Source organism: Akebia trifoliata, chromosome 11 (genome assembly GCF_017979445.1).
Source record: "Akebia trifoliata isolate Shusen 1 chromosome 11, ASM1797944v1, whole genome shotgun sequence".
NCBI classification, from domain to species: Eukaryota; Viridiplantae; Streptophyta; class Magnoliopsida; order Ranunculales; family Lardizabalaceae; genus Akebia; species Akebia trifoliata.
The window spans coordinates 46277046-46292668 of NC_141385.1; the positions used below are offsets into that span (position 1 = coordinate 46277046).

A 15623-nucleotide genomic window follows, 5' to 3' on the forward strand; every position below is an offset into this window, starting at 1 on the left:
TAACTCGATTAAGAGTGATTGATTTACATATATTTAATTAAAATAATTATGATTTTTAATAAAATAAGATAGGCTAGAATATGTTTAGTCATAAAAGCATATTTTATAAATAAATATTTAAATTAAAAAAAATTAATTATTTTAATCAAAATTCCAGTTGACTCGATTGAGTTTTACTGAATCGATCTGTCGATATTTTCAAAATATCGTTTGAGACATCTCGTTTATCTGGCTAGATGATGTGAATGGTGAAACATCTTGTACGTTCATACCATTGCTAAATGAGACCGAGATGACTCTTAGACGAGGTTTATTAAAACCATGGTTCCATCCGATTATAAAAGTGGGTGGGCTTTACTTTTATTATGGATTTCAAGATTAAATTGGTTGGAAAGAGATCCTTTATGCCCATATATGCTGGTTGGTGGCCCTTGGCTAACTGTCCTGAACACATGGTAATTGCTCAATTGTCATTTGGACATGTGGCAGAATAAGGTCCATGTACTATTAAAATCCAGTCGTCCTAGAGTGACTGCTCAGGACATTGCGTTGGACACTAACGTTGAGGTGTCCACAAAATCGTGAATGTTTCACTCGTATCTTGAGGAAAGCATCTATGGTTCCTTGCACACCTCCACATCAACTCAGTGTCTAAAGCAATGTGTTGTATAGTCACTTTAGAATTCCCTTTAAAATTGGATTGGCCATCCTATTTTGAAAATTGGATGGCCTTATTTGTTGGAATTTCCCCTGTTTTCGTAATTATTTTAATTAAAAAAATTTGGATCCTCGCTGAGTTATGTTTTTCGATACTTAGAAGGCTTGAAGATCTTTTTAAATCATTGTGCAATTTTGAGATATTTATAATCATTAGCCCTTCGAGATCATCAATGTTTGGTGTCTGAAGTCTGTTATGTTCTTCGTCATTAGGCATTGATGTGTGATATGTGCCACTTTACATACATGCTACGCACTCACCAGACTACAAAAGACTTGGTCTAATTTGTTTTAGTTATTGTTGGTTGAGTCTGCTATTGAGTGGCATAGTGGGTGGTTGAGTCTGTTATTGAGTTCTGTTATTGAGTCTGCTATTGAGTGGCATAGTGAGTGGTTGAGTCAGTTATTGAGTCTGCTATTGAGTGGCATAGTGGGTGGTTGAGTCAGTTATTGAGTAAGCATGAGTGGCATAATGGGTGGTTGAGTCTGCTTTGAGTGGCATAGTGGATGCCATTCTTTTTCCTATTCTTCAGCATTTCCTGGTCCTTGTTGTTACTAGTGTCTGGCTATATATAGCTTGAATGAGTTCACTAAATTTATGTTGTTATTATTCATCAATCAATCTTCTATTTCTCCTATTCTCTTTCTTTATTTAAAATTCCTTCTTATCAATGTGGTACCTACCAAAGAGTTTCGGGTGCTTAAGTTATAATTATAAAAATCAATCCTCCAAAACACTAATGGCTTCCTTTTTTATTTATCGGTATACTTTCATAAAACACCAATTTTACAATTATCTCTTGTTACATCTCTCCCATGATCTACACTATAACTTTTGAAATACATCATTATCCATTTTAGGGGATGTGTGTTATCGATTACATATGTGGATCATCATCCCAACCATGAAGATTGAATATCCATTGGATGATCTTAGATATATACCATGAAGGATCTATCACGTCTTGTGATTTGCTTCACCCGTGATGTACCAAAAATCTTAATTTCATTTGGCTGTTATTTCTACCATGGTTGTCCATTTTCTCAATATGGCATATGCAGTTGGGGTGGAACTAAGCTTCCCATTTAGTTTGAATAACAAGATAGCTTCGGCTTTTCTTAACCTTCAAAATGGCGTTTTGAAGTTGTTTCTTTAGGAATTTTAGGTTTTCATATTATTTTTTTAATTTGCTATTTTTTTCATTTAATGTTTAAGATCTCTTTCTTAAATATGTAATCTGTTTTTGTATATGCCCTAATTTGAAAGAAAGAGCTTAGATTCTTAGTATTTCTTTTCTTTTAATCTTTTTTTTGAACTTTAGTCTACATCTCCCTATCCTTATCTATTTGTTATACATGGATGAGAATAATTCGCCATCTCAATTAACATGAATCTTCAGGTCAATTTTTCATATAATTTTACCTATATAATGTTAATAATTACCCTATATCATACTATGTTGTTGCAAAAACTTAACATTTTAGGGCATCCAAAATCCATTATCTGTCAATCCCAAGTCCCAACTTAGTGGATTAACAACCTCCGCTATTAGAGTTGGTCACAGTTTTTTTTTTTTATCATATTTTTATTGGAATTAGCAATTTAATGATGACATGAAATGAATCCATCACCACTGGACTTTACCAACTAAACTACCTCACATCTTAAAAGACAAAAAAAAAAAAAAAAAGTTAGTTATGGCAACTCATTATCAAACTAGGTATCCAAAAATTATAATAAAAAATTATTTAAAACCATTTTTATTAATTTTGATTAAACTAATTTTATAATAAAAATTATATTTTTATACAAATAATAAATAATATTATTTTATTATTAATTGAATTAATAAATAATCAATCACAAAATTGTATTTCAAATAATCAATAAACATTTTAATTATTAAATAATTATTTTACAAGAAAAATAATAGAGTAATTTAGTATTATCCTTTATAAAATTGGTGATATCCTCCGCTAAATGCAAGATGAGGTTTGCCCCCCTTGACTTTCGTTGATTTAGTCAAACTATTAACAAAAACAATTTTTTGTTGACTACGATTGTCAAATAACTCAAATACCATGTAGTGCAATGTACCATACATCTCTTTCTTCTAATAAGAGAAAAAGTGTAACACTTTCCTTACTAACTTAGTAAGATCTTAAGCCTTACTAAGGGTTTTTTTTGCTTAAATGGATTAACACATTAGCCATCAAACACTATAATCCTCTAAATTTCATAAAATAAATAATAAAGATTGAAAAAAAAAGATCAGATAAAAAAATGTTTTGAGCTTGATCCAATGTTTTGAAATTGCACGACAACAAAACTTCCAACTAACTCCCACATTTAAGCCTAAGGACCTTTAGTAAGAGTCAAATCCTTACTAACTTAGTAAGTGTGTGTTTAGTAATACTTCTGAAATTTGAATGGAGGTGGTTTATCTTTAAAATTCAGACTTCAAAAACTCTATTACCATTTATTTTGATTCATATTTCAAAATTAAGAACTAAAATTTAGAAGTTTTGGTTCAGCGATGAGGGGACGTTAGATGAAACTTCTGAATTCTGAATTTGTTTTTCATCACCTGGCAAAATAGATTTTCCTGAATTCGATGACAATCATTTCAATAGTTACCTCAAGACTCTATCGTCTTTCCAAATTTTACAGGTTTTCTTTGGATAACTTCTCAGATGAACCACGATGGGATTCAACCTCGACATTCCCCAAACCTATTGAAAAAGTGTGATGAATGTGTGAACCCATCTTTTAAAAAAAAAATCTAAAATTTTAAAAATAGTAAAAACCTATTTCGATTTAGACCTCAAAATCAGAGCACTTACATAAGTTGTTGATGCTCCAAAGGAACAATGACGAGTCCCACTCTTATCGCGGCTCAGTTCGGAGATCGATCTAGACCTTCGGGGTTTACTCTTCCTACCAATCCACCAAAAAAATTCTCACTTATATGATGCCACTAGATTCCTCCATCTTCAAATAAGCTTAACTTCAACATGTCAAGATTGTCGATTGAAAATGTGATGGTTTGATCAAAGATACAAGATCTTTTGTTGTAGATTCCCTTGGTTGTGGTGGTGGTTGTGTGAGGTTTTGAATTATAGAATTCGTATTCTAGGATTTTTATTAGGATTGAATTTAAAAGGGTTCCAACTATGGAGTTAAAGTGTGCATGATTCAAAGGTATGTTAGGAATTAAAGGTTTTTCGTGATTCTTTCATGTAAACTTAGGATTAGGGTTTCAGAGAGAGAGAGAGAGAGATGGATGAAGGGTAGTTTAATAATTGCACTATCTAAGGGTATTTGAGTCATTTGACAGTTTTAGTTAATGGAGAACTCTTTTAGTTAATGATATGACGAAGTCAACGAAAGTCAAGGGCCAGAGCTCATCTTGCATTTAGCAGGGGGGGTATCTCTAATTTTATAGAATTTTATAGAGGGTCTTACTAAATCACACCGAAAAAAAACGCGGTTTTGACGAGTCATTGTGAAGGAGTATTCACGTTGACACTCGAGTCGTCTCGGTAATGGACGAGTTTTAAGTAAAAGGACCATGTTTTAAACCAGCTTGTAAAATACGGCGAAGTTCTACTTTAAGGTCCGACCTGTCTAAATCTTAAGGTACCGTCATCCCCACCTCTCACGGATTAAAGGCCTTCCCCCACAAAAGATCTCAGAAATCTCTCAATCTTTTTCTTCAAAATCTCCCAATCTCTACTCGAAATTCGGTCCAAGTTGTTGTTGGTGTGATAAAACCACCTCTAGATGGCCTGAAAACCGTTTTTCGAAGAAGTGGGTCAGATTTTGGTAAGAAAAGATGGCTGTTGTTAACGACAAATCTCTATCTGATGGCAAGGTTTGGAGTCTCTGCAAAATTCCTTTTTGGCAATCGGTAAATCCTTCTTCCCAGAATCTTCAGCATCAGAATCATCAAACCCACCAACAAGTGGAGGGATCCAATACTCAGTCTTCAAATACGGTTTCATCTGTGGCGAGATCGCTTCTTCCTGCTCGTCGTAGACTTCGCCTTGATCCAGCTAGCAAGCTGTACTTCCCCTGTAAGTCTTATTAGGGGTTAGTTTTTCTGGTCATTGACTTGGGATTTTGTTCTAATTTTTTATTTTTGCTGATTAAATCGATTTTGAGGACTGGGTATGTTGTTTTTTGATGATTTAGTCTCTTTTGAGAGTTGGGTTTGTTGATTTTTGGCGTTTTAGCTTATTTTGAGGATTGGGTGTTTTGTTTAGTGATGATTTAATCGGTATTGAGTATTGGGTTTGTTTATTTAATCAGTTTTGAGATTTGGGTTTTGTTTCATTTGCTTTTTGTGTGATCTGTTTCAGTTTCTTCTCTCTTTTCAGAGTTAATTGACATGTTTATTGGACCTCTTTTTCTTAAATTTAGTTGTTCTGATCTGTTTGGACCTATGACTTGGCTTTGGATTTAGTCCCACATTTATCTTGATGTTTATTACTTTATTTATAATTGTTTCTTTTGAAGATGAGCCTGGAAAACAAGTGAGAAGTGCAATAAGGATTAAAAACACTAGCAGATCTAATGTAGCTTTCAAGGTATGAAGTAATATTACAATAGTCCTATTTTACTGAGTTCTTGCTGTTGATGCTGATAGGTTCCTAATGTTAGACAACACGTGGCTTTCATGTCTATGGCTTGAAGTTCTAACTATATATTCTTATATAGATTATGAGACTTTGTTCATCAATTTTTGTTTTCTTGTTTAGGATGTTGCAAGTCCAATATCTTATTTTTTATATTATATTATGTTAGGTTATACTATATTCTTCTTTGATGTATAAAATGTCTTAAATGTTATTACTTCTAAACTCTATCTCTCTGTCTACGGTTTACTCCGTTGTGATGCTTTAGTTTCAAACAACTGCACCAAAGAGCTGTTTCATGCGTCCTCCAGGTGGTATACTTGCTCCTGGTGAAAGTATTATAGCAACAGGTAACAGCTTCTTTCACCTTTATTTATTTACTTATTTTTTAAGTTGGTTTCTTGTTTTTAATTTTGGTTTTGAATGCTAGTCTTCAAGTTTGTGGAGCAACCAGAGAACAATGAGAAACAATTGGATCAGAAGAGCAAGGTTAAGTTTAAGATCATGAGCCTAAAGGTTAAAGGAGTAATGGATTATGTACCCGAGCTGGTGAGTTGTGATTGTATTAATATTTTAAACTTATATATATTTAAAAAAAAAAAAAAAGAAATTTGTTGGTACAGGCTTGTGAGTGTGAACTTCATCTGAGAATCTTTAGATCGCGAATGATATATTATTATTTTCTTATTCTAGTATACCATCTGGTGTTTCATTACAGTGTCATGCATAGTTTCTTTAGTATATGGTAGACTGAGATTCCATGGGATTGCTTTTAGAGAAATACACCGTGTTGAGTGCCCATAACAATTATATATTAGAATGAAGCTTGGCTGTATGAATCTTCTGTCTAAGTTGCCTTATTCTCAATCCCTGTTCAGAGTCAGTTGCGATCACTAGTATTACTATGTATCTATGAAATATGCTATTAAATGTATATATTATTTTTTGATTTTAGATAGTGCTAAACCTACCTCTTCATATTTTTGTGTGAATATCAATCCCCATACACATTGTCATGCATGCCTGTTTACATTTACGTCCTATAATAGTAGGTAAATAGTGTGTGCATCTACCAATGAATATTCGACATAGAATAATATTTATGTCAAGAGGAACTTGACGCATCATCCATCAATTTCATTAATTTACAATAAAAAGAATAAGACTGAACAAATGCCTCGTGGCCCACCCAAAGAGGAAATGACGTTGATATTGTTCACCATTATCTCATATGAGACCAAGCCATACCTATTTCCCATGACCACATTAGCTTGATATATTGATGTTAAATTTTTTTTTTTTTACAGAACCCATTACATTTAAGTTATCTGTTCAATGAATTTCCTCATGTATGAGAGTATGAGACTTGATCTACAATATCCTTTTCTCCTTGAAGAGAGGAATGGACGACTAACCTCGAAATTATTAAATGTTCAGCTAAACATCCAACTAGTAGAGGCAAGTAAACAGGTTTCTTTTTGGTACCTCCCTTGATGCCATTGACCCTTACCTTCAAGGTATGCCTTACGAACAAATTGATCATCCTTAAACACATGGTATGTCCATTAGACATAAAGAGGTAGAGTTGAGATTCAGCTTTGAGAATTGGGTCTTTGACCTCTTTAGGAGAAGTCAATGAAGGCTTCTTTGAGCCAATCACTAAATGCAAAAAGTTCTGCCCATTTCTCCAAAATCTGATCTGATTTTTCAAGTTTCTTTTTTGCTCAATGCTCACCAAATCATGTTTCATACCCTAAGATTGAAAATATTCCAGTTCGATGCTCTTTTGCACCATAATAAAAATGAGGAAGAAGCTTCATATTCCACAAGAAAAAGATAATCAAACCATCCCCTATTCACGTCTAATAAGTGCATGAAACAGCGTATAATAAAAGCTTATTACAATCGTGTTTAACAGTTACCAGTTTTTAGTGGTATGCTTTTCTGATCGAACACGAAGTCAATCAACAAATTGTTACTCTGATGCAATCTTCTCTAAGCCCCAACTGTACCATATGAGTCCCACTGAAATGGGAGAGAGGGAAAGGGCGGGAGGAAGATATGGAGGTGGAGGAAAGACCTTCATGACATGCAAATCAGAGAGAACTTTGCAAGGGAGAAGTAGCAGGGAGAACTTTGTGTTCGAGAGTCCTTTTGTGAATGTGTTTGAACGACCTATAAAGTCCCTCCAAAATTTTGCTAATCTTCTTAAAAGGTTTTTGCAGCGGCACACTAAGGTCTATGGTGGGCCTACTTAAGGAGACGCTCACGCAACCAAGCACCATAAAATGACAATTACCTGCGAACATTTGTTTAGCGAAGATAGAAGACAATTTGCTGGCGTACCAAGCCGAGCCTTAGTTTTATTGCTTACACCTCTAATTTTTAGTTCTTAATATAGTAAGAATGTTCACAGCCAAGAAATGATTTGAACTTGCAATTTTTTTCCCCTAGCTAGTTATGATATTCTCATTCAATTTTCTCTTAACATGAATCAAGATAGATCTTTGTTATATAGCTTTAATTGCAAAATTTGAATCACTGTGGAGATCTTTGTTATTTAGCTTTAGTTTCTATACTGAACAAATATGGGCACCTGAATTTCTGTAATACAGTTTGATGAGCAAAAGGATCAAGTAGCAGTTGAACAGATTTTACGGGTTATATTCTTAGATGTGGATCGCCCTAGCCCTGTAAGTAAGATTTATCAGCATTAATAACTATTGCCTTATGTATGGTGTATGTGGCACACACAAATGTGCTTAAATAGATGCATATAGATGACATCTGTGTATCCATGACTCACATTGTGAGTTTTTTCCTTTGAAGGCACTAGAAAAACTGAAGCGTCAGCTGGCTGAGGCTGAGGCAGCACTCGAGGCACGCAAGAAACCACCAGAAGATGCTGGTCCACGGATTGTTGGGGAAGGACTTGTTATTGATGAATGGGTAAGCTGGTTATCTTAATTTATTTTTGGGTATTTTAGAAACACCATCCTGTTAAATTGGTTATATTAGGTTTACCACTTTACTTTTTCTTGATGATTTAGGAGTGAAATTTTGATTTCTTCCAAATTTTGATTTAGTAATTTAAGTGTTTGAAGAGCATTTTAAAAAAATAAAAATAAATCAACAGTTCATCGTTAAATCATCGAGAAAACGCAACCTTGACTTACGGTCAAGTTGGGTAAACCTAATATAACCAAGTTAACAGGGGGTGTTTCTAAAACACCCTTTATTTTTATTTTTTTTCCAAACTTTCCCTTAAATATTTAGTTATTTTTTTTTCCTGGTTTTGGTTTTTCTAGAAAGAACGAAGGGAAAGATACCTGGCTCGGCAACAAGTTGAAGGGGTTGATTCAGTGTAAAGTGCAGTGTGGTGTTGTTGCAATGTGTTTATTTTCTGGTGGAAGATTTTCTAATGCACCATGGATAAAGAATGTATCATTTTCTTCTCTTTTAATTAATTACCAAGTCTATTGTTGAAGGGAAGTTGCGTCTAAAAAGTCCGGCTAGGAAACCATAATGTGTTTCGGTGTCGTAATATGTGAGTGAATCTTATGGAGTTTAAAGACATTTAATTTTGTAGATAATGTGAATTTCCTTGTGAAAATAAAATTGTTTTCTATAGGGAAAGAACCCAAAAACATTACCTTGGTCTTCATCTTCTCTTCAGTGTAAAAGTGATTGGAGTGATTATTGCATTTGATATAGTTCATGGAAACCTCATGGCATACTAATATACTAAATTCATGATTTTCTCTGTTTTGAGGCTCCGAGCTTCGCATTCTATTTGTAGTCTCCCGTATTGCGGGCATGGTCTGGGTCTGGGTCTGGGTCGCATCATCTCTTATCTCTGCAATTTGTTTTGAGCACATTCATTGATTTCAAATGTTATAATCGGATTCGGTTTCTGAACCCTTTATGAGTTACTGAAGGCTTCATTTTATTTCCCAGACTGCTATTTTAGTTTGATATTTTCTTTATTGATTGCAAGTGTCTGTCAGGTGCCAACCTTATCAAAGGAAACCTAAACAGATGCTATAGAAGCAGTAGTTTTCGCTTCTTTTTCAAGCATTATTCCTTTTATCTTATTAAATATTGGGTGGGTCCACCACTCACACGAGTTCTCTTTTGCCACTTAATAATTCGTCTTTGTTCCAAAATTTAAGGTGCATCCTTATCACCTCACCTCTATATTAATGGCGTTTTGACTTGATTTTTGTGGAAATTAGTCACCTCAGTAGTGGTTTAAAATTTCAAACTATTTTGGACTTTTATTCCCTGACATTGGATTTAAAAAGGAGTTTGGGGAATATTTTGGATTGTGTCAGTGTTTGGAAAATCAAGATTGCCCCATTTTTTCTTTTGAAACATTGTCTGAGTGTGAGTTTGGTTATACTTTTGAAGTGTAAATGGAAATGGAGGTGATCTACCTTTAAAATTCAGAATTTTAGAAGTTTTATTTTCGTTTGTAACGTTTTAGATATCAGATTTCAACAGAAATTTAGAAGTTTTAAATAAATGAGGCAGGGGGGGGGGGGGACGATGGATGAATGAAACTTCTTAAGTCTGATTTTTAATTTTCAGATTTCAGATGTTTCCGGACTTGCACAAAATTGCTCTTAGTCATGTCGTTAGTACTCATAAGACTTGTAAATCCATCTTAATTGATTTTCCTTTATTTTATCTTCTATAATTTGAATTTTGCTGAATTAAATTTAGATAAATAACAAAAATTTCACAATAAAACTAACATAAATTTTTGTAGGGCTTTTGCTGAGGTCCTCATTTATCACAATTGTCCAAATGACCACTCAACTTTCTGTGGTTCAAAAATATTTTTATTTTTTGAAAAAAAAAAGGCTTTAAAAGTGACCATCAAATACATTAATCAATGCTGAAAAAAAAATATCTTATAGAATTTTGTGTTCTACGTTTACACGATGTTCTTGGGTGCCAGAGATGGGCATGCCAGCCATATAGATTGGAGAACTTTTTTTTTCACTCGAACTCTTAAAAAAATATCTGGGATCCACCAGTCAGATGTGCCTGTGTATTGAATGACATTCCTAATTTAATATATCCTTATTAATTACAAAACTACCCTTACATGTTTGGTGTGATGAGCACTAAGCAAGCAAGAGTAGTTTTATAAATTAAGGAAGTAATTCAAATACGTGCGAGTAAATGTGAGTGGAGCCTGGATGGATGTATGTGACTCGGTGAGCCAAATTCTGTGAGCAATTTTTATTTATTTATTGAATAGCATCCCCAACTTATAGAACTACTCTTGTTAGTTACAAAAATACCCTTGTTTTGCTTGGCATGGCATGGACTGCACAGTGGGCACTTTGAGCAAAAAAATCACTCCTTAATAATAAGGATCAAAACTAGCACAATTTAGTAAAATTCAAGTTATTGATGCAGGGGACTGACCTACTGTCACTTAGATCCACAAAGGAGGTCTAATTTGATATATGTTGTACATTGTTGGTACCATTGACTTAAAGTAAGCATGTATTAAGCTTTAGTAACATTTGTTTATTTTTAAACATAAGTTGACAACTTATATCAAACAAAAAATAGATGACTCAGCTCAGATTTAGATAAAAAGAGGATCTCATTTAGTTGGTTAAATCCTAACTAATGGGTTTTGATTGAATTCAAGATACGATGACCTTAAATTAATCTTCTAATCTCTCTTTCTAGTGGAAATGGGATTTTAATAATCCAAATCAATTAATAAGCATGTAGAAAATAAAAGGTTAAGATCTTTGTCTCCTATAATACATTTGAAGGGTATGGGATGGAACCAATAAATAGGTTCTATGACCCTTATAATATCTATCAACTACTTTTAAGGGACATTTAAAATAAAAGCACTCCTAAAGACATAAACCCACATTCATAAAGTACTAATTTTAAGTGGGAGCTTATCCATTATCCTCAATGAAATCTATTTAAGTCAACTCATCCACAAATCTAGGATAAGAGTGTCAACGACTCGGTTCCAATTGGGGTACAAAAGTATCCAAAATCAAAACCTATCCAACACGATGATTCCAAGTCCTATAATTTTTAGTACTGGAACAGATAATCTCAGGATCAAAGTTGATGAATTTCAATATATATATATTTTTTAAATAAATGGCCCTAAAACTAGAATAAGTGAGATTTTTACATTCTAAATCAGGGGGCACCCCTCCATGTAGTAGCCCAAAAATTGGACTTCAGGATATGAAGGGAAGAAACCAATGACCCATCAGTTGAACAAAATACATAATAAGGGGAACCTATTTTTCTAAGGTTGTTGGGTAGGGAAAGGTTTTTTAATGATTCTTAAAGCTAAGAAACTACTCCTTGGATGTATTTCAGTAAATTATTGCCTTTTATGGAAGATAGTGCTTCATTATTATTTAGTCTTATTCATGGTGGGTTGGGGAGGTATTATTGGTGGGTCCTCTCTTAAAGACTTTAAGTCGCAAATGAGTGCGATCGATATTAAGTACAAAATGGAAAAGTTGGGCAAAGATGAGACAGAAAGGAAAGAAAGTGGAATTAAGGATTGTTTTCATCTAGATATTATATTACTTATATTCCTACAAAGTCTCTGTTTGGTACTCTTAAAAGAAGTTGTTATCATCTTCAAAATCTTATTCCAAAAGCTTACAGGTGTTGCAATGAATTTGATTCTTCTATTTAATCTCGTTTAAAGCTATATTTTCAATTAATTTAAATTTGTTCATATCCACTATCACTACCTTAATCTACAGTTTCTAGAGCTCTTTCAGAATCTTTAACTTGCAAGATATTACATAAAATGCGTGCCCTGAGGACTAGTGGGTGCTGAATGAGACTTGAATACCTCGGTTCCAAATAAATTAAAAAAAAGATACTATATAAAATATAAAGAAATTTTTTTCCCTTTCTTTTGAAGAAAGGGTGTTTAATGAAAACAACAAAATATTTTACATAAGTTACAGAATCAATCAAAGCGATAAACCCATTGCAAATTTACAGTGGGGGCAATGGAGGCACTTGCTCTCATAGGAATTTTCAAAGTCTACTAAGAAATAATGAACTATCACGGCTGATAAAGAAATCTGTTGCAATTGCCTCCACAATTTTTTTACACTCTTAATTGTCCCTACAAATATTTTTTCACTCTTAATTACCCCCATGTGAGAAAAATCGTAGAATTGTATATCTGATAGCCATTTTTGTAACAAAGATACTTATGAAATTGGATATATGACCATTTTATAAATATAAAGAAATGGCTGGTTCAGTAATTCGGTCAAAACATGTAACTAGTTTCGTAATTTACACTTTCAAAAACAATGTATTCCAAGGGTTGGTTTAATGGCGTCGAGCCTTGATAAACTCCCAAGGAAGGGTAGGTCAAGTGTTTGAAACCTCATGAAGCAATGAATTCTTTGAGTGTTGTTGACCCTCAAGTGAGCAAGTTGCACGTAGGATTTTCTGATGGGGTGGTGTGAGTGACCATGGAATTAGTCTCACCCAAGGGTGGGATACCCACAATAAACCAGAAAAAAAAAATGCTTTTAGAAATTATATGCACAGTGCCAAACAGATCCTAAGATCAAAAGGCTGATCTTTGTGGCCGCATTTCTGTTTTTATCTTCAAACAATATCCCAAACTTTTCACATTTTTTTTCTTCCATTTCTTGAATTGCTGGTTTTTGGCTAGTGGGTTTCACAAAACCATTTTCTTAGCTACAGATCAAAAACAGCACACACTTATAAAACAACCCTAACTTTTACATGTCTATATAATTCATTCTCCTCAACTAAAAATTTATTCATCCATGTTAGATTTTTCCCTCAGTTTTCCAGTTTTCTTTTAAGAGAGAAAATGAAGCTCCTTAACAAGGCTTGTATGGCAATCACTCTAGGAGTTGTTCTTGGACTAAAAGATCAAGTGAGCAAACCCAAATTGTTAGCTTTTAATCGAAATCGGATGACGTTTGGAACATCCGCTAAAGCTATTCCCATTCCTCGCTCTCTCGATGCCTCAACAAAGAAAAACAAGAACCGGGATGAGAAATGTAAGGCTGCAGAGGATTCATTGAGAATGGTGATTTATTTGAGTTGTTGGGGACCCAATTCATGAGATTTGTCATTGTAAACGTGCAAATATAAGAACATCAAATTCTTAACCCCAAAGATTTGGTTGGTTAAATCAAACGTGCTCCTTCATTTCATTTTGTCCAGAACCATATCTTCTATTATGAAAAGAGGTATCAGAACATTTCTCTTTATATTTTTCTTTGTACAAATTTAAGTTTAAATAAATGAGATTGATATCTTTCCGAAGATGTATGGGATGTGTAAGTTTTCTTGCCCTTGGTGCAACATTTTTATGGCTCAAAGATGAGGCTAATTTGGCTCTAGATGAATAAAATGTCACATAATCTATAGATAATGCACTTCTCATGTTGCAATATATATATATATATATATATATATATATATATATAACCCCGATATCAAGAAGAAATAGAAAACAAGATGGATACATGTCACTTCATGATGTGCACAAACAACAAAATGATGCTAATAAGGCCCTAATTTATTAAAGAACTTTAATAAATACAAGATAATCAAAACTTTAATAATTTTAATAAATTATATATATATATATATATATATATATATATATATATATATATATATATATATATATATATATATATTACTTTTGATAATATTAGATATGAATATTAACTAATCAATTATGGAATTAAATTATCTTCTAAAAATTCATGTCTTCAAAAGAAAACTTTTATTTTTTGTATTTTTAGTTGGTTAAAAATTAGTGTATCATTCGATTCAATAATTGAATCATTTATCATTGTAGGTGCAATAACTTAGTTAGTAAAGGCCATGGGTGATGATAGTATCGATTGAACAATGATTTTCTAACTAGAAAGTCTTTAATTAGTCAATACTCGATTGACCTGATATGAATACAGAATTATAGATTTTTTCCTTGAGATACACAATTGCACATCTTTGAAAAAAAATAATCTATGACTCTATTTCCATGCCACATTAACTGAGTATTGACCGAGTAAAGATTTTCTAATTAGAAAATCAGCACTCTCATAGATTTTTAATTCTTATTAGATCCAAATTATAGATCTCACTAAAATTAAATTGATTCATTCAAAAAATATAATAAAAAAATCTAATGTGCTATAAAAAAATTAAAGCGATCCTTTTCAAATAATTCATTTTGATACGGTTTATAAAATACTGCCACTTGTGTCAAAAGAGATAAATATCCATTAGCAATTATGATCATGTGATGGTTATGGCTTTGTGGAGGCCTCAAATGCGAGATAGAGGAACCCGAATACCCGATCCATTTAGTCCATTTCCAAATAATTGATTCGGACAGGGGCCTTTGAAAACAGATTAAAGTGAAAAAGACATAAAATAAAGATAAAGACGAAATAAAAAAATAACATGTGGGCCCAAGTCGAACAAACTTTTGAAAAAAGAAAGAAAACAGTTGGTTTCCATTGGACATGAAAGGATGAGTCACGATTTCTCTTCGAGATAAGCCCGCCACTTGCACCTGCATCCTTCTACTGCTACATCCATAAATGAATTTTCGTACAGCCATTTTTTAATTTTTCGCGATATAGTTTATATTATATCGAGAAGATATATTCCTCAATAAAAGTGTTACATCTTATCGAATTCGAGATATGAGAAGTTATGTCAAGTTTGGGTGACTTTTAAAGATTGACTCATGCAAAAAAAAAAAATTTGAGATTTGTTTTAGGATAAATGTGCCGCAGATATGTGTTATTGGATTACATTGAATCTCGACCATTGGATTTTGTGTTTGAAAGATCATGTGTTCATCATTAGTAATTCTTGATGAGTGAGTAAAATCTTTCGTTCTAGATATTTTGAAAAACTCAGTCATATAAATCTATTTTAACATTTTTTTTAATTTAAAATAATTAATTTTTAATAATTTAAAAGAGAAATTATAAAAGAATCTAATTAAATAATTATTTATAAAAAAAAATATTATTTTTGTCAAATAACAAAAAAAAATCAAATTCAACACTTGAAGTGGAGCAATTTACTTTTTTGAATTATTTTTTTTAAATTTATCATATTTAGAGACATAATTTTTCTTTTAATAAAATTTTTGAGACTTAAAGTGGCGTAATCTTAAAGTTGGACAAACCTTACTTTATGCATTTGACTACCATGACTAACTT

General features: G+C 32.7%; 1 protein-coding gene across 1 annotated transcript; it reads left to right on the plus strand.

Moving 5' to 3' along the window:
* The first annotated feature begins 4285 nt into the window (after positions 1-4285).
* On the plus strand, positions 4286-9004 carry LOC147392113 (vesicle-associated protein 4-1-like). The gene is made up of 7 exons (XM_086458711.1): positions 4286-4794; positions 5237-5307; positions 5624-5705; positions 5786-5904; positions 7971-8048; positions 8185-8304; positions 8664-9004. Exons 1-7 carry the CDS (start codon positions 4554-4556, stop codon positions 8721-8723), a joined length of 771 nt encoding a protein of 256 aa, XP_086314837.1. The 5' UTR covers positions 4286-4553; the 3' UTR covers positions 8724-9004.
* The last annotated feature ends 6619 nt before the right edge of the window (positions 9005-15623 follow it).